Raw genomic sequence first — 24,101 nt, 5'->3', positions numbered from 1 at the left:
CACACACACACACACACACACACACACTGCACTCTACAACCCTAGCATCATCCACCCACATTCCTCTCCTCACTCATGTGCTCTGCATTCATAACAGCAGGGCTCCAAAAATATTTTAGTTTTTCTTAAACCTATTTCACTTCATCTGAAAATCAGGTATTTGACTATAACATGTGGTTTATAGAAGCAGATTATTTATATTTCCAAATTACACTGCTAATATAAAAACATCCATATTATTGAACAAACATACAAACCTAAGCTCAAGTTTAAAAAACAATTACTTCAGCCATCTACGTTTTGTAAACCTTACATTTATTCACTAAAGAGTGAACTTTGCAACTAATGATTTAAATACAAATTCCACTTCTACACTTAATCTGTTCTACCAGTAATAAAATCAGCCAAAACAAGTTGATTAAAAAAAACATAATTTATTTAGATTTATAGGGTCACTATAATCTCTCCAGCTTACATATTTTCAGAAAAATTAAATACTGTGATTTCCAAGTTTTGCTTATTATCCAGAAAGTACAAATATTTAGCATTTTGTTTTAAACTAACCTCAGAATATCATTGCAATTATGTAATTTATTCACTCTTTAGTGAATAAATGTAAGGTTAGCTCTTCAGGTGAAAATAAAAAGTGAATAATTGAGGTTTCATATTTAATGACAATAAGTTTCAAGTAAAATAGAAGACAGAGAATTTTTAAATCTGATGTTACAGAAGTTAAGAGTGCAAAAGCAGTGTTTTATGTTATGTGGCATGTTTCAATAAACCGTTGTAAAGGTGTTTACTTGTGCTGAACAGCGCCATCTAGTGTTAAAACTTTCAAATAATTTCCAATTGCTTAATGTAAAGAAAAATAAATGTAAAAAAAGTTTGACTTTCAAATAAAGGGTTCATGTCTAAGTGACAAATACACCAAACTATAAAGTAGCTGGTTAATATTTAAGAAATTTATAAAATATATAGTGAAAATCTTGAACAGTTTTAATACAAAGAATGATCAAGTCCAAATAGTTTTACAGTATAAATCCTTGCAGAGGAAAATTACCCGCTATAAAAAACAATTCTACATTAAATTAAAAGACTAATAATTTCACAGGTTTGCCACCTAACATATTGTTTACTTTCACAGCTGAAGTTCTGACCTCAAAGCAACCTTACCACCCTTATCTAACCCCCCCCACCCCACCCAGAGGGCCAGATTCTCCTGATATTGTAAATGTATGACCAAGGTCGCGACCCTTTTGACTAGCCAATTCCCAGAAACATCCTTTTGCTCATAAATTATAAACAGGAGGGCAAGTGGAACAGTCACCCTTGTGCCAACACAAAGCATCATTTCATATTCAGAGTGAACTTACAGATCGTTTAAATTATAAACTAAAATAAATTATCTTATCGGTTGACATAAATTAGGTCTACACTCTGAATAAATTGTGTTTTGGTCCGTTTGGTGGGGTACTGACGGAACAAATTCTAATCAGTTTCACGCTGTGCGAGATATCACAAGAGGAATGTGGGGAATTTTAATTAGTAGCTAAGATACAAAGCGTTGACGCAGAGTCCCTGTACTTAGAGGGTACAGCCACCTTTAGGCAGCAGTAATAAACTCTTTGGAACTTTTTGCACAAATTGCCAAAAATAAAAAGGCAGATTCCCTTTTAATGTGTGTTTATTGAAAATAAAGATGGACAGAGAGACTGCAGAAGTGTTACGTTTACAATAAGATGTACAATAAAAAAAAGAAAAGAAAAAAAAGAAAAACACACCAATGCTTAAGAAACAAAGCAACGAATGTAGTTGACTGATGACTTTTATTTGTGATGAAAAAAAAAGAAGTTGTTGATAGGCGACACAACAGAACGACAGCTGTTTCAAATATTTGATTTCTTCTGGGAGAGGTTGATCTTGTCACCCAGACTCAGAGCCATTCCCTGTAAAAGGAAGAATGATTTATTACATGTGCTTCATATTACTTAATAGATATTAAACAATGACATCATCAGGTGCTATGTCCAAACTTATAGGTTACATCATATTTTCCCTTTTCCCTGAGCAAAGCCATTTTCTCTGAGTTATTAGATTCACTCAGCAAACAGACGAACGCTCTTCACAGTTTACAGTTAGGGCAAATAAATTCAGACCAGCCTTTAGTCTGCTGATTAATAAGGACTCACAGAGCAGCAGCTGTGACCCACCTGACTTTTGGCTCTAATGCGTATGTGGCCACTGACAGGTGCCTCGGGCCCCAGGTGGATAGGCTTCTCGATGCTGACATTAGCCAGGGCGTCTTCTCCGAAGATAGAACGAGCATAAAGGTTGGCAGCCATGAAGCCGCAGAAGCCAGAGAGTGCCTGGATTTTAAGACATAAAGGAAGAGACTTTGTTACAATACGGTTCAAAACAAATGAACAAAATTAACAGGAGATAAATAACTTTTCTAAATGCAGCAGTTAGAAAAAAATAAATAAATGAAAAATAATCACACTAACCTTTTCTGGAGTCAAACACTTCATGTTGGTAGATTTGAGAATGTGCTGGAGGTATTCATTCAGATCAATGATGTTGGTGTTCACCGTCACCTAAAAACAAACAAAAACAAAAAAATCAAGCCTTTTCTGAATATTTCTAGTTAATTTTCTAATTATGTGTCAATTTCATTCTTTTAAAACAGTGGTTCTCTAACTGTGGGGCGCAACCCCTAAGTTTTTTTTTTTTTAAACACACACACACAGGAATATCACCTCAATAATGACAGTAAGTCACTTTTTTAATATCTTCAGCAGAAACATTTTAAAAGTAATCAGTTAAAAATACTGGAGACCCAAAATAATCTGATAAATTACCATAAATCCTTACAAATCAAACATAAGCTTGATTGTGTTTATTTACAGACTGAACTGTACGTTAAAAAAGATAATACAATAAAAATAGACTCATTGGGCCTCATGCAAGAACCGTTCGTACGCACAGATTTGTTCTTAAGTTGTGCGTACGAGTGATTTAGGACAATTTGTGGCATTCACCAATTTTTTTCGTATTATAAGATTTTCTTCAGATACGAACAAAAATTCACGTGCAGTCCAGACCTGTCGTATATTTTACGAGCAGTCAGTCCGCTGTTATCCAGACGGGTTTTCTTCACTAAGAACTTTATATTTCGTTATTTAGAAAATATTTCGAGTTGAAAATAAATCACATGTTGACAATAGTTTATTCTGTTTGAACTGGAATTAGATTTTAACGACATAAATTGATTAGATTAAGTTAAACTGTCTTTTAATGCTGTTGTATAACACTACAATGTTAATATGAAGATCTCAAACTAAAAAACAACTTAAATTATGRATTAATTGAAGTTTGGAGACGTTTTAAAATGCGTCTTTTCAGAACCGCATCTGACACTTGCTACAGCCGGGAGGGGGGAGACGGCTAGGTCGGGGGGGGGGAGCGGTGCGCAACCACCCTTCTTCTGAATAAATGTAAACACAGTAACACAGTTGTTTACACTTAAATTAAAAATATTTAGTTTACTAGAGAGAGATGAATATGATTTAGATTTTTATTTCTGTGACTGTAACGACCCACAGGAGACACGACATTAACAGCACATTTCATGTCTTTAAGCAGCTCCTTTAATTCCACATGACGCTGCTAAAGAGAACAGTTTTTCTTTTCTCGATCTCGGAGAGCAGGACTTAAATCTCCGAACTCGTAAAGTTCTTCTTTTTTACTTTGCGATGTCATTTACGAATGGACACTTCCTGGTATGTGAGGCAGGAAACGTATATCCTTATATGGTGTTTTTGGGGTGGTAATTATGCTAATCTCCTCTCGCGTGCACGAGCAGCTGGATACGAACAGGTGGAATTTACGCAGCTCATTTACACACTTTTCCTGAAGATAGATGAGTTTGTTGAATCTGACGTGACATGTTCGTAAGAACCCTTCATACGAACAAAAGTAAGAGAAATTTAGGATAAGAATACGAACATGTTCTTGCATGAGGCCCAGTGTTACGATGGAGTATTAGGGCCACATAAGATGATTATTTTTTCATTACGAGAACAAAGCCATTATATTACAACATTAAGGTTATAATATTACAAGAATAAAATCATAATATTACAAGATTAAAATCAAAATATTGAGATATGAGTCCATTAATTTATATATTATATAGTGTATTCTCATAACGACTTTAGTTTCATACAATTTTAATCTCATAATAATGACTTTATTCTCGTAATAAAAAAAACCTCATTGTGTAGCCCTAGTGCTCTGTCATACATTGTTACATTACAATCTTAATTTCCCAACTTTGTATTTTATTAAATGAAGCTGAACAAATCTTACCAAGTTTTTAGAAAGCTAAAACTTACCTTGTTTTCCCACTCAAACTCCGCCCACATCTGTCTGAACTCTGCGTCTGTGCAGGAGGCTGGCTGGATGTAGTCCATGATGTCAATGTGGATGTCGCTGAGGACAACACAGTTTCTGTCGCTTGCAGCTCCAGACACATCATAGACTGGGAGGAAGGAATTAAAAAGATTATTTAAAACATAAAAATCTCATCGGAAATGATTTTAATAGACATTAGAAACAAATCTCCTACCAATGTTGCCAAATATTATGCCATTCTCAGTAGAAGCCACCTTGACATTAGCCTTGATGTTTGCAAAGTCATGAGGCGCCAGCGTCAGAGGGGAGGGCTTTTCAACTAACTTCAGATCTCCTGCAGAGAGGAGAAACTCAGTTAAGTGCAAAGAGCACAAATGTTCAGTGAGGTGGAGAAACAAAGAGAACAAACCTAAAGTGGCCAGCTCGAGGGTGCAGTTCTGAAGAGTATCACTTGTCTGGTTGACCACCAGCACATCCAGAACAATGTCGTACTGGTTGACGTGAACGTAGGCTTCAGCGTACACCGGGTCTGAGAATCCTGTCAGCTGGGTCACCTGGGTTTTAACAACACAGTGTTTCATTTCTCATAAATAAAGTAACAAAACATTTTTGTAACAAGACCATAAGCAGCAAAGAATAAAGAAAAGTGACTACATAAGAAATATGTAACAATTTAAAATCATGTCTCCCACATTAGGCTGTCCTGCAGAGTTTACTGTTTACCTTGTTGAGTTTTGATGCGAGAGGGTCAGCAGCTTCCTTCCTCTGAGTGTTCCCCATAGCAGCCAGCAGGCTAAGTTGAAACTGGTCTTCCTTAGAGGCCATCTCATTTTTGGCTGTGAGCTGCATGAAGGAGATGGGGTCGTCTGCTTGCACCGTCACGTTACGTTTCTCCGATTCTTTCTGTGGTTCAAACGAGAAACACACGGGTCCAGTTGGTTTTTTTGCCTCGTCATTAAGAAACATGAAACATTTGGTGGGTTAAAATTTACAATTAATGACTAAAACTTGAAGAAAGCCAACAAGTATAAAGACAAATATGATGACAGTATTAAAAAATGTTTATAAACAAGCGTTGATGTTCATCTGCAGCAAAGTTATAATAGTTTAGGATTTTTCATTATAGTTTAGTTTTATTTCGTTGTGACTTTTTTCTGTTAATTCAGTTTTAAATAGTTTTTAGTGAATTTACTCATTTTTAAAGTTATTACTGCATTTTTATTGCTTAGTTTTTATTAGTCTTTTTAAAGTTTGAATAAACATATTCGCCAATGAATCCTCAAGTTTGTGATGTTCCTGTGAGTTAACTAACCAACAGCTATTTGGTTGCTAGTTAAAGCGTCCATTATAGCAACACCTTCCTAAAATAATTGCATAACTTTATTTTGCCCACTAAGACCTTGGGTGATTATTTCAGGACAATGACAATAGTTGTCTCCAACCCGGGACTACGTGTTGATTGTTTTTCACGTGAGCTACTGAGAGAAGCTAGCGTGTCAAGATAGTCATAGTTGGCCATCTTGTGTGAGTTTGATTCATGCAGTTTTTCCCTTGAGAAGTTTTCCACCTATTTTATCATCTGTTTCCACTACAAGACACTTGCTTTGATTTTTCTTGCAGTCATATTCAAAGACATCAAAGTGGACGTTGTCACTTTCTCCCAACTTTTGTTGTCGTCATTTTGCAGGTGATGCTGAGCAGCAGCAGACTGTAAACAAGTGTTACGACCCACAGCTAATGTGAAACTACTTGATTAAATAAATAAACAAATAAATAAATAACACTAAAACTAAGGATATTCTATCTATAATTTCAGTTAGTTTTCGTTAGTTTTGTAAAAAACGTATACAGTTTTATTTAGTTATCGTTTTTTCCTTTTTATTCCAGTTTTTATTTATTTTAGTTAACGAAAATGTTTATTTTTTCAATTTCAGTTTTCGTTATTTAGTTAGTTTTAGTTAACTATAATAACTCTGCTCTGCAGTGGTAATCGTTCAGAGTTGAGATGGGGACTCTCACTGTGAGGATGCTTCAGCTGTGTTTACGAGGTTAAATACTGACAGTCAGCTGTCATTACCTTTTGAGACAGCTTCTCCTCCTCCAGCCTGACAGTCAGCATGTGCGACAGGGATCTGCGGCACTCCTTGTTGAAAATGTCATTCATAAGGGGCGAACACTCTGACAGGACCTTCAGGCATAACGAAATGCGGTCCACGTCGTCGTCTGTAATTGGCTTCTTGGGCAGGGAGGACTTGCCCAGGTGCAGCACAGTGACCATTATCAGCATGGCTTCAGCGACGAAGGACTACAGAGGCAGAGAGAGAGAGAGCCGAGATCAGAGGAATGAGGATGAATAAGTCTTTTTGTGAAGTGGAAAAAGAAGAACTTACGTTTTGCTTCTTTTTGTCTTGAACAATGGAAACGTAGCGCAGAGCCACTTTAGTTAGTGTGGTGGCCAAAGACGCCGCCACAAAGAAGTCTCCATCCATCAAAAAGCCTCTTAGTGGAGGTCTTGTAAAACAAACAGAAATGATTACAAAGATTGAAGAAAAACATCTAAATAATAAAACTCAGCTACATAAATACAATTCTTACCTGTCCTCATCTTTCTTTGAAGGCCTGGAGGAGCTCAGGGCACTCTGTGTCACATAGGTGCCCATCTCTGTGACTAACTTCTGAGCTGGAGCCGCACTAACTTCATCTTCTGGTTTCAACTCGCCCGTCTCCTTCTTTATCTCGTTCTCAACTATTGGGATCTGTTTAAATCACGGAGAAGGTTTAAGATGRACAAATTCAAAGCAGGAACTGAACGGACCACTTTCGGTCGCATTAAATTCTCCCAGCTGGGAACAAACAAAGCATACCTCTCCCAGAGACCTGCGTACTTCTGTCATCACACTCTGGATGTCTTCTTTGGTGCTGCAGTATTCTCCTAAAATCCAAAGCGCTCCTCTGTAAATCCTGGAACACAGCAAGTGTTACAAAAGTCACAAACACACAAGGCTTGGTCGAGTTATTGTACACATGTGTAATGACAACTACAATGCATCAAACTGTTGTCAAACAAAACAAGCTGAACTGTATAAGACAGGGCTTTTTTACCATCCCCAAAATCCAATTCTTATATGATGTCAATTTTCAAGATGAATTTGCCTCGTGCAAGATGAGAAATAAAAGCAATCATAGCAAAGTTCCAAAATGTGCCACTTCTCATTTTTTTAAAACTTTGCATTATAAATAAAATGTCTGTGTTGATATGAAGCTACCTTTAAACATATATCCAGACATTTCTTTGTTTAAAATGACAGATTTAAGGTATTACTCTGAGACAGGAAGTTTCCTGTGCATTTTTAAATGAAGTGTTTAGACACATTACATAACAGCCCTGCAGATTCAGAGGAGAGCAGTGATTTGTTCTTGAGTCAGCAAACCTTGAAACTTTGTGAATAAAATGCAATATCAATATAACGCCACACTTTCAGCTTTCCCAATGACTTATTTACTGTAGAATATAAGTTATTGTTTGAGCTTTCCACTCCAACACATTTGGCTTGACTCAGCGGTTCAGTTCTATTTAGCTTGCAAAGATTGGTGACCAGCAATTATATAACGGATTAACTATTTTTAATACACTCAAATGAGAAATAAAAAAACTAACAAAAGTTTTCTTACTTGACAGTTTTGATGGCGTGAAACACCTCCAGCATCTTCTCGATGATCAGGGGTCTCAAGTTGTCGAACCTCTGAATGGCCTCTCGCACAAACTCCAGCACGTCAGCAGCAGCTGCTTCATTAGTGTCGCTCAGGAATTCCATCAGCTTTAGAACAACACACACCACAGCCTTAGCAACTGAGAATCTATCAAACTAAATGTAAAACTTAAAAACAATTCAGAGCTTTTTTTTTTTTTTTATTTTCTTTTCTAGTGTTGAAGTCCCAGGAACTCACCACAGGTATGACATTAGCTGCCATGTCAGGGAAGCGGACGCTGCAAGAGTGGAGCGTTCGCACCAAGAGCTGCCTGTATTTATCAGTGTCTTCATGCTCRGTTACATTGTTTGTCTTGATCACCTCTTTCTTCAAAACAATCACCAACTGAAAAACAGACACGTGTTGGTATATTTGCAGCAGAGCCCAGTTTACTCTGTTAGTGCTGGACAATAATTTAAATATAACTTTTTTATAAACTTGATTGATAGCGCTCTGTTTGCACTACGTTAACAATGCTACAGCTGTGACAGAGTGGTTAGGAGAGTCGTCCTGGAACCAGTAGGTTGTCAGTTCAATCCCATGTCCCAACTGTCTCAGTTGTTGTGTCCTTGGGCAAGACACTTCACCCCCAAATCCTCTGATGTGTGTCCCATCAGTGTATGAATGCYAGTCTCCATAGATTGATTTGCACATATTAGCTTTGTAGTGAGATCTAKTAGAGTGCTGTGTGAATGGGTAAATGAGGGCACAGGTTGTAGTATAAAGGGRTTTGAGTATCCTGGTTGGAAAGAAAGGCGCTACACAAGTACAGACCATTTATAATTTACAACACAGTGGTTATCTGCGCCAAAATGACTTCAACATCTGAGTGAGCAGGTGTCCACAGTTGGAAAAAGAAGCAGAAAAAAATAGTAAAAGATAGAAAAGACTACCGTAATACATTGGTGCACAAGTGGTTCTGGTATCAAAYGTCTGATAAATTCCAGTGTTCAGTAGTTTGTAAAATGTGCCGAAGTCTGGTGCTAACTTGCAGCAGGAACTCATCAAATCTGCTCCACTCAACAGAACATTCTGTGTATGAAAATAAAAGCACCCTAAAAGCTTAAGRCCTCTTCCTAAAACATCACCGTCTCCCCGTCAGCAGTTGTGTCGAGCAAAGGGAATTGAAACAGAAACTGCAAAACGTAGATGGATATAGCAGGCCATAGTGACATTTAATTGGCCAGATATCTGAAAGTGATTTATGACTTGAAATAGTTAATAAAGTTACAGTATCTTTAATTATATATACACACTGCCTGGCCAAAAAAAAAAAGAAGAAAAAGATCACCACCAAAAATAAAAAATAAAAAATGTCACTCTCTAATATTTRGTTGGGCCGCCTTTAGCTTTGATAGAGCATCCATTTGCTGTGGCGTTGTTTGGATAAGCTTCTGCAATGTCACAACATTTATTTCCATCCAGTGTMGCATTAATTTTTCACCAAGATCTTGCATTGATGATGGTAGAGTCTGACCYCTRCTCCAGCACATCCCAAAGATTCTCAATGGACTCTGCGGAGCCAATRCATYTGTGAAAARMATGTCTCATGCTCCCTGAACCACTCCTTCACAATAAGAGCCCTTTGAATCCTGGCATTGTCATCTTGGAATACGGCCGTGCCATCAGGGAAGAAACAATCCATTGATGGAATAACCTGGTCATTCAGTTTATTCAGGTCAGATGACCTCATTCTTTGAGCTCAGACTGTTGTTGAACCTAGACCTGACCAACTGCAGCAGCCCCACATCATAGACCTTAGTTAAATCCAGGTGGAAACTTCTTTTTCTGGCCGGGCAGTGTTTTTTGACGAGGCATAATACCTATTTGAGATATCTCTGATTACATTCTGACTAGTGTAAATGTACATTTTTAAAGGTAGCGTGACCCCTTCTGGTTGCCGCATGACCTGTTCACCTGTTCCAACATGATTTTTTTGTCTTGTGTGTCTTCTTGAATGGGTGTTTTTAAATGTAATTTTATTGTGCTCTGTCCAATGACAATAAAAGGCATCATCAATCAATCAATCAATCAATCAATCAATCAATCAATCAATCAATCAATCAGTCAATAAATGAAGACAGATTTACAGTTCAGTTGTATGGAGAGTCCAATTCAAAATACTGTATCTGTAGAAAATTACTGACTACATGAAATATAAATTCAGATAATTAAATTATTAGTCATAAAGAAAATATGAGATATTGTATCTCACTTTTTGTTCTGATTAGTCATAATTTTAATTAAATATATCTTAAATGACATCAGGTTTGTAGTTACAGTAAATATTGGCTTTCTTGGTAGTTTTTCTGGCATTTGTTATCCATATCAATAATGAACTTATATCTCATTGATCAAAATTAGGAGTTTTAGCGTGATTTAAATTGTAGCCGTATGGTCCAGCCCTACTCTGCGTCAGTGCAAGACAAGAAACAAACTATAAAAATGCACTTGGAACTGACCTCCTCTACGTTACGAGATGAGACAAGGTCCAGAGACAGCTGCAAGGTCTTCTTTCTGACCTCCAGGTCAGGAGTGCTGAGGACACGCAGGATGTCCATCACAAGGTCCTGGAAACAAAGTTGTGTTGGTAAAAAAAAAAAAGAAGAAAAAGTTAATGCTCCACATACACAAAAGTTTAACAACAACATATACAGTCAATTTATTGACAGGATTTGTTGTGTTTTAATAATGTAATCTCATATAGAAACTATTGTCCAAAAATTTACATTTTTGTCCTTTTTTTTGTGAAGCTAAAGTTTTTATAATTAAAACAAAAAAAAAGCCATTTAAAACCTACTTGAAGCACACGCTCATGAGTAGGATGCTCCTTCAGTTCAATCAGACGATCAAGAACAATCAGCTTCACGTTGTTGTCGCTCTCCTTAATGATCAAATCAATGTAGCACTGTGCAGCAGCCTGGGGTCCAACAGAGCACAGAATTCATTAAAAAAGGAGGAAGCACTCCAAAGACATTCATGGCTACGATTTGGCAGAATGCTAAACAATTCTAGGACATTCAGTAAAACTGAAGATGTACCTTAATGGCTGTGGGAGCACTGGAGAGGGTCACCAGAGTKCCAGCAGCCTCGTATTTAACGGCGGGGCTCGAAGACTGAAGCAGGTTGTAGATGCAACGGATAAACCGGGCACGCTCAGAAGGGTTAGCGTGGCAAACCTAATGGACAGGAACAACCCAGATATTTAATTTGGTCTGACTGCATCCTGGTTTGTCTCAAAGCCTGGATCAGACCAAAAAAATAAAAATAAAAAAGGTCTCGACTCGCCTTGTAAATCAGCTCCACAATCACCAGCTGCAAGATGTCCCCAAAAGTGTGAACTTGGTCAATACACGTGCTGAGATAATCCAGAGCGCGATCCTAAAGGAAGCAGGAAATCATTTAAGCACAGTTTTTAAGACTGATTTGGAAGATCAGGACCAACACTAAGAGGAGAACAATGTGCTACGAACCTGGTCGGCATGAATCAGCATCATGAAAGCGTTCCTCTTACAGCTGGCATCCTTTTCATTTACAAGGAAATCGTGGATCAGCTCCGGAGCGTCTGGGATGAGGTGTTCGAAATTTCTGGAAGAATTGGATTGGTCACAAATAAGTASAGCTCAGAGCTGAATTTCATCTGTAATGGCGACCTAGAATATTTTTAGATGTCGGTGGTACCTGTAGATGGTATATATGGCCAGGACAGCATTTCGGCGCACATAGCTGTGACGGTGCTCCAGGCAGGCCCGAATAGCTGGCATGAGAGGCTCAAGCAGCTCAGACTCTTTCAGCTTGCACAGGAAACGCAGAGTGGAGCCCCGGATGAACTCGTTGGGGTGCTGCAGGTCCTAATTAAAACAGAAAAAATTCAACTGATTAGTTGTTTTTTTTTTTTTGCTTTATTTTTTAAAGAGAGTGTGTAGTTTCAATCATATTAACATTTTTCCTTTTATTAATTAGGATGAATTTTAAGTCAAAAAACTTGCCAAATCATAACTATTTAAGTAATTTCTTACTGTTTTATTTTCCTGTGTATACACCTCWACTTACCTTTCTGTAAGCATCACAGACCAGGATCATCTCCTGAAGCAGCTTGCCATCTGGAGTTGTTTTAGGAACAATCTCCCAGAAAACAAGCAGCAGCTTCTTGATGGTGTGATCTTGAAGTGGCAGCACAAAGCGAATTATAGTCATCAATAGTCCGGGCAACTTCTCACCATTCAGGATCATAATTATGACTTTCTTCAGGGCTTCAGTCTTTGCTTTGATCTCTCCCTTCTCTGAAAAAAAAAAAAAAAATAGATTAACATTAAGTTAAACAATTTAGTTTTCAAATCTTAACTATACTTTCACATTTAGAWTGTATTGTTCTACCTAAGTCTGTTTTTAGGCTGACTTCAGAAGGGGGCTCCGAGTCAGATGTTACATTGATCAGAGTGTAACAAACGTTTTCTGCAGCTGTCATTTTTGCTGCTGGGGCTCGTATCGATTAAGAGGAATCTTGATGAACGTTGACGTTCCTGTAAAAACAAAACAACACAAGGACAAGTAAATAAATGGCAGTGAAAACGGAGAAACGAAACAGTCTGAGTAAACGAGTATGATCAAAATACAGTGTTGTTGATTTTTTTAACAGTGGCTTTAGTGATCTGGCCAACGATAAGAAAAAATCTAAATAAAATTGTTTCAAGGAATGTAATTTTTCTTCATAATTAGCAATATGTTGTTTACAACTAGACACATAAAAGCAGAAATTAAATTTGCACTCATATCTGGGTAAAAACTAACTTAAAAAGAATACAGAACAACAATGTAAGACAAAAATTAAGAGTTGCAGAAAAAGACAACACATATGTTTTACATAAAGCTGGAGGAAAATGTCACATACATCATCATAGGAACTAAATACTACACTGTATATTTGTTTAATCAATTTCGCACTATATTGTTTATTTTCTAATTAACAAAWTTATAATTGTATTATGCCTTCAACTGTATATGGTGCAGGGAGCTTTATAAATTGAAGCTTATATGAGCAGCTGCCAAATCATTTCTTGAATTAAAGAACATGACAAGTCGGTTTAAAAATGTAACAAAGAGTTTAGTAAATCCCCGATTTTACCAACAAAAGTTAAGAGCCATTGAAAACTTGAAAAGAGCTGTTATAGTCAGCGGCTAAGCTACAACATAGCGAACAGCTAAACCACCAAAATGTCTTTGCKTTTCGTCAAATATCGTGAATAAGCATTAAACAGCTGTAAGAAAAAAACCCTAAACATAATCTAACAGTCGTCTACATAGCTAGAATGTAAAATTTCAGCTAATAGCCGTTAGCTAAGAAGCTTAGCTTTCGCTCAAGATCATTGAAATGAAATGGACGACGGCAACGTCAGCTAGCAGTAGTCTTTTGTCGGCTAACGATGTCAGAAAAGAGAAAAAAAATATCACCCATACTGTAATGAAATTACGCTCCATTGCCTACCTATTGCACGGTTCTTGTCTTCAAATGCAGCCTTCAATAATCAGTTAACAGGTATTTACATGRGTAGAAAAGAACGAAGAGCTTCCGATGCCGTAAGTGCACCTCTGGCTCTCCGCTACTTCCTAATGACGTGGAAGACRAACTTCTGACAGCGCCACATCATTGCTACGGTGGCCCGTTAGGCTCAATCGCGCGAGGAAAAAAACAAAACAAAAAAACAAAGCAATGCATGAAAATAAATGTCATAAAATCTGTCAAAAAGTAGCGATGTGATAAAAATATTGTAAAGTCAAAGCAAAACTAAAAAAAAAAAAACAATGAATACTGCAATACTAGTGAATCAAGTACAAAAAATAACCTTCGCTACCAATGACCTCTCCATGTTAATAAATTTAATTTCATAAATGTTTAGTGTAAAATGTCAATAATATCACTATGTAAACAATACATTCAGCAAGAAATAGATTACTTAAGTAATATACAAGTGATTCAAGTGCTGTGCAGCACCCTCTAGTGGAAACTAACTTGAATGACACCGGATGTGTGGAAAACTGAATGAGCCTGAAAATCTTCAATGGACAACCCGAGAGGTGCAAGCCGGATGATTTGCAGAATCCTCCCACTCCAAAAGTGTGTTGATCTGGGAATCAAACCCCATAGTGAGTCGCGGGGGTTACTTTGATTATTTAAGACATGAATTGTATTTATTTAAGATATTAAAGAAATTTGTAATTTCAAACTTTGTGATTTCTGGAAATTAGTTATTTTGCTTGTTGCGTTTTTAAAAGAGATTCATACATTTGCATGACTCAAGATTACAAGCTTTTAATTTCAATGAAGCAAMGATCCAAAACTGTTTTGGACACTTCACTCTGAAATAAGAGTGTTTTACATTAAAATGTGTGCAAAAATATTTTTTGCACACATAATGTAAAACACTCTTTTTTTTTTTAGTTCATTGCTTCCCTGACCTATAAGCAGAGATCAGCTGGTACAGCTAATTAAATTAAATATATTTGACCAGGCTCAGAATATAAACCCTGCGTTAAGCATGTGTGTGTGTGTGTGTGTGTGTGTGTGTGTGTGTGTGTGTGTGTGTGTGTGTGTGTGTGTGTGTGTGTGTGTGTGNGTGTGTGTGTGTGTGTGTGTGTGTGTGTGTGTGTGTGTGTGTGTGTGTTAAAATATCTGAAAAGAACGCCTGACTGAACTGTTTTATCTATTATGCTGGTGTGTGCAGATGTTCCATGAGGGTTACATCCGGGTACTCTGGGCTCCGCCCACAGGTCAGCCATGGGTTAAATAAGTTCGAGTCTGTTTAAGATGGGAGTTCCAGTGCTTTTCTGTTAAGCGAACCCCAGAGGTGTCTCTTTTCAAAAGATATAAATTAAGTATCAAAAAGGGTAACAGCAACTGAGCACGTGACTGTTTACTTCCTCATTTGGAGGATCGGTGTTCCATTGTCCAGGCGCAGGGAAAAGTAAACGATCCCAGAGCTGCAGACTGTGATGAACTGAAGAAACGACTTATTTAAACATTGGTTATATATTGTAAATAATTGCAAGAACAACTTATTTATTCTACATCTATTTTATGCAACAACAACAACAACAACAACAACAACAACAATAACAACAACAACAAAAGCTTTATTTTCATTGTACAGGGCATACAAAAAAAACTCAATTTGGCAAAAAGAAGGACAACAATAATATTGACAAGTTAATATAATAAGTTAAGCAAACTAGACAAAAATTATGGGGTTCCATTTGTGCCAAAATTATGTTGTTGAATGGAACCCAATAAAAATGTGTATAAAGCAAAAAAAAAAAAATAAAATCTTACAATATATTTCTATATGTAAATGGTTATCAAGTCTGTAAGCACAGATTGTGACTAACTACCACCCTTATTTTTTTACATATAGAAACAGACGAAATTACTCAAACTGGTCAAAATTTCCAATCATATTTGTTTACTCCAAAAGACTATGAAAAGTTAATTATGTGACTCGTGCATTCAGTTCTTTGCTTACATTGAATATGGACCTTCATTTCAGAATTACATTCATTATATCTGAAAACTATTAGAGTAAACACTTTTAAACGGCATCATTTAGCTCAGGATACATATTTGATTTCATATGGCCTTAAATTTTCTGTCTATGAAAATGTGCTTGAATTGAATATCTTTGAATTGAATAAGTTGCACTTAAACTATTCTTATATTAATAAAATTAATTAATATAGAATAAATGACCCAAACTATTTTAGAAGTGAGTTGCAATGTGTATTTAGAAGGAGTACATTGCTTGTACTGATGCAGCTCATGATCCGAGCGCTCAGGTTAATTTCTCTGCAGTTTGAGTTGTGGCCACTAGGCGGCGACGGAGAGGCCCGTTTCTGTAAAAACAACATCTCACCTTCTTTCTTTAGTCCAAGTGCTGGAGCACGTTTGAGTGACCGTAGAGTACGTTCGCTGTCATGTAGTTCAGCGTTAATACGCCGTGAATAGTTGAGSAAAGGGGGGAGTCTTTCGTGAAGTTGCGAGGCGCCGGACTCGAGCCATGGCTTCGCGGGAGGAAGGGGAGCCTTTGCACGGCAAAACAAGGCACCACGACGGAGCTGGAAGTGTAAACAGCTCAGAGGGCTTCAGGAACGGCTATGTGAAGAGCTGCGTCACCCCCCTTCAACAGGACCATCAGAGGGGGTTTTTGTTCAGCGTGTGCAGGTTTTGCAACGAGGACATTCTTAATTCAAAGCTGTTAAAGGTCTCGGCTCTCCACGTCGGCGCTTTCGTTGTTTTCGCGCTTTCTTTCCTCGTTTCCAGGAGCTTGCAAAGTGACTCGCCATGGGATCTGCGGACTTTTCTGTCGGGCTTCACCCAGTCCGTCAGCCCCCTGTTCAGCATAGGATGTGCTTTCTTCTTTCTAACCTTTTACCTGAGGAGGAAAAAGAGGCAGAGCAGCAAGTCGTGGCTCCTGTCGCTGCCAGCGTCCTGCTACCTCGGGGATTTTCTGGTCTTGCGGTTCTTGCAGTGGGGAGAGGACCAGCACCAGATGCAAATGGTGGGCAGGTTGTTATTCGTGTTGGGATGCGTGGGTCTGCTCACGCTCATCCCGACGCTGAAACTCAAGCACAGCGTTCTCGTGCTGGTTTTCGCCAGCGTCGTGTGGCTGCTCTCCCTCACCAGTTTGAGCGGGCTGCCGGCGCTGCTCAGACCGCTGTTCGCCTGCTTCGCCGGGGTGTCGGGCTCCCTGTTTGGGATCTGTTTCGACCGCTACTACCAGACGAGGGAAGCGCCGAGCGGGATGCCCAGCGCCGAGGAGAAGGTGCCTGTGATCAGACCGAGGAGACGGTCCAGCTGCGTCTCTCTGGGGGAAACATCGACCAGCTATTATGGCAGCTGTAAAATGCCCCGGAGACCCTCGTTGCCTTGCATATCTAGAGAGCAGGTAGGTGATGATCCCACCTGCAGGACCAGGTCTGTTGAAGCACCTAATCGAACTATACAGAAAAAAAAAAGTTGGTTCAAAAAGCATCAACAGATACACAAAAAAGTAAATAACCTTACAACTCCAGGTAGAAGTCAGTATTAGCAGAAAACCTTCTAAATGTAAATAAAAAATGGCAAAGTATAAAATCAAACATTAAAAAAAAGTTTATCCTGTACTAGTTTACTAGTTTACGTCAGTATTTATCAGATCTATTGACATGCCATTCTGACATGTGGGTACGCAATCAATGTAAACAAAACACTCAGCCGAATCGGCTGCAAACCAATTAGAAGCTTCAATCACGCGATTAAACTACAAGGTAAACAAAAATGGTGGAGTCAGTTGTGCGTTGAGTTGAGGAGGAGATGTTCAGGTGGAAATATAAAAGTGAATCTGCTGCAAAACATTAAAGAGAGAAGAAGAAAAAATAAATAAATAAAACTACCAGGAACTTTGCGAGGCATCTTATAATTGCATTAATAAATACCACTAAAACATAGGATGTGTGGATGTAACAAAGGTTTGATATTGTTTTTTTCTCTCACCATAATAACCCATTTCWTGTGCAATGGGTTGCTACATTATCTATATTTTTGCTATTGTATTTAATGATGCAATATGAGATCATATAGCTCTAGAAATAAAAAAAAATCAGTATCCTTTTTAAGATTTTTGATAAAACTCTAAATAAGAAAAAAAGAACTGTTAATAAAAGCCTAAAATAAATAACTAGAGGTGGATATCGTTAGCCTCACATTTCAATTCAATTTCGACACAACATCCATTTCATAATAATAAGTACACAAACAATTCATGAGAGTCCGTGTGGATAAGTTTTAGATATTTATTTTCTAGCCCATATAAACAGAAATGGCATACATGAACGTTTTTGAGAAATAAAATATCTAGGTGTGGAGCGCAAACACAAACACAGCAAGCTGGCCAGGCCATCAAATTGAACGAGGATTTTTGGAATCAGTATTGAATTGGAAGAAAATATATTGCAATTCTTTGAATCAATYTTTTTAACCACCCCTATAAACAACTACTACCTGGATGTCCAAGCAGGGAGTGAATACACACTAAAATGTTTTGTTTCAAAACAAACCACACTTGGGGAAAAAAAAAAAAACAGTCCAGAAAGTTTGCAGGACCCCGCTGCACAGAGTGTCAATGATCGGCCAGCATATAACTTTACACGAATCTCACCACAACTGTACAACAGTGTAAAAGAAAAAAAACAATCCCACTGGTGAAATGGGATCCAACAAGGCCTCACGACTACAAGGTGTGTCCAATAAAAAAAAAAAAAAATACACCAGATTAATTGGTATTGCAGTGTCAATGTGCACAATATCAATATCGCAAAGGTTTCTGCAAAAAATAAATAATAATTGCGAAATACAAATTTGTCAATCACATGGACTCCCTTCTCTACAGCTGGCAGACAGAGTATTGTGAACATTATAGTGACAGAACATGTGGGGTTATCACAACAGAAATCACTGCAATATTCAGCACCAACACTGTGATCACGTTTTTTCTAATACTGAGCATCATTCCACAAAAACAAACACCTGTAAATCACAACAATCACGATTTTCATTCTCAACACTGAACGAGGTTAACCTGCTTGCGACACYTGCGTCACATTTCACTTCATATCTGTTAAAAGGGTTTAAACAGTAAATAATACCGTGGCCCGTCTACGTCCTGTTAGCAGAATAGCAAGACATCCAGCAGCCAGAGCCACTGATGCGGCCTGTGGTTAACTAAGCGTCAGTAACACAGAGATGTTGAGCAGTGACAACAGCCCTCGTACAGAAAGTGCATTTTGTCCTCTGTCWTTTGATAGAAACTTGTACAAACTGTAAAAATGGCTGTYTCAAAAAATTAAAAACAAAGGCAGACGTAGATTTTGAAAACTTCTTTTCACTTTCCATCGTTTTAGAAAAGCAGCTCCCCTACGTATCATAAATCAAGACTATCACGTTGCGTTCAACATGTCTAGGACAGAAAGCTCCCAGTACACAAGGCTGTTAACTTGGTTTGTGTGTGGACCCCACTGACAGCTTATGTGTTTTTAAAAAAAACAACAAAGCTTGCTGTTGTGTGGTGGATGCCAGGCCGTCAGGTCACACACAGTTTCTCTGTCCTTCGAGCTTTGTGAAATGATAAGAGAACTCAAAAATGTGTGTTAGATTGTGCAGCGGTGTTGTTGTTTTTATTTTTAATTTATTTTTTCTACATTATTTTGTGCTGTTTTCAGGTTAGCGCTAACATAGAAGTCCTTAAACAACGTTGAGAATATAACAGAGGAAAACATGGTGGATCTTTTAAAGACTTGCACTCAAATTGGACATTTACACCGCTTAGACGTTTCCTTACTTCACAGATTATAAATTTTGTGTGAAAAAAGTAACGCTTCAATTGAAGGCCTCAGCTCTCCCTACAAAATATACTTAACCCTTCACGTGTCAGGGTTCGTTTACCAGTGTCTGGTATTTAAAGCATGCACAGCTCTTAAAGCACTTAACTCAATCATTTTCAACAGACGGTTAAATCAGGACTTTGTCTAGTCATGTAACTTTTATTTTTTTTATTTTTTTTAAATCGGTAATAAAAACAATCCAACTTTAGCTTTAACTCATTATTGGCTTTTTCTGCCTGTGAAGGATGCTTTCATACTGAGCGTGAGCGAGCATCTTAGCTMGGCCCGCAGCTCTTTGTTGTATTGTATCACTTTGTGGTGGTTTCATATAAAAATGGACAGCTTTTGCGTCAGAGGCAGGCAGAAAAGAGTTGCAAAGAAACAGTTTGAAAGGAGTCACTCAGGGTTCACTGTTAATGTCGAACATGTTCTTCATCCTCGCACACGTTTTGCACACAGGACCCCGCCCCCCACCTCCACATTGCGGCAGGGTCACTGGTTTCCGTCTTTCACCCGCAAAGACAGAGGAATTGTTTTTTTTTTTTTTTCTGTAGAGCATTTACACGTGCTTCTTCACTTTCATTAGCGCAGAAGAAACAATGATCTAGTTTTAGCATCGTTTTTACACAGATAAAAGAAAACATTTACTTCAGAATAAAACATGCAAAAGATATTATTTCATTCTGAATGATTAAAACAAAAACACTTGAAACCAGTGTCGCATGTTTCAGGTTTTCCCCGAATTTTACATCGTTTCCTACGTCTGGACAGCTTTTTTTCTTAAAAATACTCAATGTAATGTCATAAAATCTGGTCAAAAATATTCGTAAAATAAGAAACATGATCGACACACTCATATAAATGGTAAAAAATATTAACTTAAATTAAATGTTTGTAAGCAAAACCTGTGACCATCTGTTAAGTACCACACGTTTGTTTACCTTCGGCAACAGCCAAAGTGACTGAAAATAGGTCAACAATGGTGAGATCAACGAAAAAGCAGGATTGAGAAGTCCAACAAGTTTGAAGAATTAATAAGTATTTACACTAAGATTTGTTGAGTAAATTGTGTACACAAAAGGGCCTTGTTTACATTGAGTGCGTACCTGCATTTCAGAATTGCATACCTGGGAAAATGAGTAAACTAGGGTTGCACTATATTAGGAAAACCTGTGATGTGCGATAACAGTGCTTAATATTGTGATAACAGTATTATTGAATTAACAAGTGTTGATGTCTTTCTGCTCTGGGTTCAGAGCAACAAACAACAAGTAACAGTACGTATTTTTCATTCCAACATGACAGTTTTATTAAAATAAAAACACAACTAAACACAGCTGCTGTAGTAGCAGTGAAACAACAAACTGCGTGTTTTAGATTCTTAATGACTTTAAAACATCTCCCCCATAAAATATTTTCTGATGGTCTAAATACTGAAAAACGCCTTCAATATTATCAGTTGTTTTTTAAATAAATTATTTAAAACATGGCTCATTAAAAAAATAGCCATTGTGACTCAACTTGCTCAGTTGTTGCTCAGTCTACGGCGCAGTGGGTGGGCATCTCATGTAAACAGTGGGGGTGGGATTCTTTTGCGATATTGGCCAAAAAATTAATCACGATTAATTGTGGTGTTTAGCCGATAGCAATTAATTATATGACGATTATTCCCCTGGGGTCCCTGGACGCCCTCYTATCTTAGTCACATGACCAGTTTAAATCACTCTAGTGGGAAAGAAACGCTCTCCCTAAAAATCTGTTCCAAATTGTCAAAATACAAACTTCAGGCTAAACATCAGTTTTCAAATTGTGTTGATAGACCAAGTAAAACCAGAGTTATGATTAATAAATTACAGAACTTTTTTTTTTTAAATGTTCATCATTATTTGAAGAAGAGAGGAGCGGACTGACGGCATTAATCGTCAGGTGCCAAAAAAGAATCGATTAAACTTTTTCTGACAATAAAATTTTGCCCAACCTCACTAKCTTTTGATTCAGTTCAGATTTTTGGGGCCACGATTCGATTCAAAATCCATTTTTCATTCGAAACTGAGAAAGTGAGCCCATTTGTCGTCGTTCCCAAAGTGCTTCATCTTCAATTTGCAGACCTTGCACACAGTGTAGCTCGTGTCAAACTCAGTTAAAACCATTATGAGCCTAAATCTTTGCCCTCTACAAAGACTGGGCCAGTTGAATCTCTCTTTCCTCCTGTTTTGTAGTTTGCTCTTGGTTTTTGGTGCTTTCTGCACATGCYTACATTCCAGAACTGCGCGGTGAACGTTCAGGACGTCCCACGTAGTTACAAAATGGAGGCTAACACACATTGGATTTGCTTTATTTTTTTTTWAATTAATTTTTGGACATTTTAAATCATCTCTAAATTGTTGTAAATGAGAATCACGATTCTGTTGTGAATCGATTTATTTGGTACACCCCCAGTAAACCGATCCATCCAGATGGCCAAACATGTTAAGGGCTTCATTTGATTGGTCAAATACTTCAAGCTTGTGAGTGACTCACAAAACACATAAATGCAAACATTTAAGCAAACCAACAACTGCACAGGCTGTTGTCGTGTTGACAATACATTTTCAATATATTGTGGAGCTACAGAATAAACTCMTTCAAACTGCACCGTTTTAAATAGTTCACAACAATTTGTCTGTCTGATTTCATAGTTCACGAGTAGCTTTTATGTGCAAACTGTCTGTTAAAAATTACGAAACACTGTTGCGTAACAACAATTAAGTGTTTTAATCAACCATTTCTCTGTGTGCATACTTTAGAAGTTATTCCAGGTGATTTGAAGTGTATGTGCAGCTGCTTGTCTCTTATTCTTGTCTTGTTCTCTGTAGTGTTGATTTTTCTCTCTAAATAGCAAATCAAGTTGTTTTGTTTCTTCCTGTGGTTGTAGCTTTCTTGCATTTTTCATAAAATATTGTGGAGGTCTGTGCTGCACTGCTTTAATCCTCACAGGACCCACTTCTTATCGGGCCGAGATCACTCAAATCAAAGTTGGAGTTTTAGCATAACACGTCATTCAGCTATAAAAAGTCACATCAGCTTAATCACTGTGCCATTATTCTGTTTAATATAACGGCTGTGGATAAAAGCAAATTYAAGGCCTGTGCTATCCAACAAGCAGAAGCTGCAGCTCAGATGCTTCGGAGAACAGAAACATTGTTGTTTGGCTCATTTAGGTCACATTTAGGTGATTATTTGAAGATAAACATCGCCGAGAATAAAAGTTTTAACAATGATTTTATTCATATATTTAAATATTTGTCAGATTCCTTAGAAAAGAAGCAACTTTGTCACATTTTTAAAGCACCATTAGTGAACGTGTTGATCCTTTTACAAGCCTAGAGGTAAAGCTCTCACAACCTTTAGAACTTAATCTAGGATTACATCATCTGAAGAGGATTTTCAGATGCTTAAATGTCTCACTACATATTGCATAACATATGCAAAAATAAAGGCTGCTCATTCCTTGAAGGAATGCATATTGCCCGCTGTTTTTCATACCAGAGTTTGAGCTATGTATCAGCATTTTGGTAAATTCTTGAAAACATAGTTTATTGTAATTTTAAACATTACTGCAAGGTATTGATTCTTAGCTACAACCATACCAAATGGTTATACTGAATATAAACAAAGCTAGTGCTGTAAACAAGGAAAGCTCTGTTTCTATTTTATAGGTTTGCAAGCATGCAAATATGCATATTTATGAATGACTGATAACTATATTTAAAAACAGAGGATAAAATAAGTTTTTATGTTTTGGTGAATTGAATAGAGGCTGAGAACACACTGAGCTCATATTTGGATTTACCAGGAAAATTACATTTTCTCTTTGTCAGGACTTGTTTTTTTTTCAAACAAACCTTTTATACATTTTCAGTACTTATTTACTGTTCACAAAGCATGGATTTTACACAAGTTTGTTACAGCTTACCAGCAAATTCTGAATTTATTGTCTGTGAAATATTGTAATTCCCCTAATTGTTTTTTTAAACACCAAAAGCGTAAAACAATAATGTTAGATGGTAATAAGGCTCTGCTGACTCATGCCCTGCCTTGTTTTTTTCATGGTTACACTGTCAGTCTGTTAAAAGCCTCCCTTCTCTGTCAAACATCAYCGCATTTTGTGTTCAAGTCAGCTTTGATGAAAAGTGGTGATTTGCATAATCAGAATGTTACTGTTCGACATGAACAAATACTTGTGTCACCTGCTCTGAGAACAAGAATTAAATCAACAAGTGAGAATACATAATCAGGATTTTACATTTAGTCATAAATTACCCTTAAAGGTCAGTGTCTCAGCTTTCTTTGCTCACACGTTGTGCTGTTGTAGTGCGCAGGGACAGTTTTAGTTGCTGAAAGACTGTATCAGACTGACGTGGAAGAGCAGCCATTGTCACGCTATGAATATATTATTATTTAGTTTTTTGTTTTGTTTTATTTAGGTTTTCTTGTTTAAGTCATTTTCTTGGGGTATGCCATTGAAAATTAAGTTTATCTTCATAATC

The 24,101-nt window shown here is 37.4% G+C and overlaps 2 protein-coding genes across 3 annotated transcripts in view; one reads left to right on the top strand and one right to left on the bottom strand.

The window, feature by feature from the left end:
• Positions 1–1,807: 1,807 nt before the first annotated feature.
• copb1 (COPI coat complex subunit beta 1) lies at positions 1,808–13,791 on the bottom strand. The gene is made up of 22 exons (XM_014026612.1): positions 13,649–13,791; positions 12,541–12,686; positions 12,217–12,446; positions 11,845–12,014; positions 11,637–11,751; positions 11,452–11,544; positions 11,205–11,342; positions 10,964–11,083; positions 10,626–10,733; positions 8,362–8,508; positions 8,086–8,231; positions 7,278–7,374; positions 7,009–7,169; positions 6,804–6,924; positions 6,491–6,718; positions 5,137–5,316; positions 4,823–4,967; positions 4,628–4,747; positions 4,395–4,540; positions 2,505–2,594; positions 2,211–2,366; positions 1,808–1,946 (listed from the first exon to the last, which is right to left on the bottom strand). The coding sequence occupies exons 2-22, from the start codon at positions 12,629–12,631 to the stop codon at positions 1,887–1,889; spliced, it is 2,862 nt and encodes a 953-aa protein (XP_013882066.1). The 5' UTR covers positions 12,632–12,686; positions 13,649–13,791; the 3' UTR covers positions 1,808–1,886.
• Positions 13,792–16,024: 2,233 nt separating this feature from the next.
• pde3b (phosphodiesterase 3B) overlaps positions 16,025–24,101 on the top strand; it is a 58,343-nt gene continuing 50,266 nt past the window's right edge. For both annotated transcript variants that reach the window (XM_014026601.1, XM_014026592.1), the window contains exon 1: positions 16,025–17,099. In XM_014026601.1, coding sequence (XP_013882055.1) covers positions 16,212–17,099 — 888 coding nt within the window. In that variant the 5' untranslated portion in view covers positions 16,025–16,211. The remainder of the gene's footprint in view (positions 17,100–24,101) is intronic.

This window comes from Austrofundulus limnaeus, unplaced genomic scaffold, assembly GCF_001266775.1.
Source record: "Austrofundulus limnaeus strain Quisiro unplaced genomic scaffold, Austrofundulus_limnaeus-1.0 Scaffold5, whole genome shotgun sequence".
NCBI lineage: Eukaryota > Metazoa > Chordata > Actinopteri > Cyprinodontiformes > Rivulidae > Austrofundulus > Austrofundulus limnaeus.
Note: the sequence above shows the minus strand (reverse complement) of the source record. Positions and strands in the feature narration are given on the sequence as shown.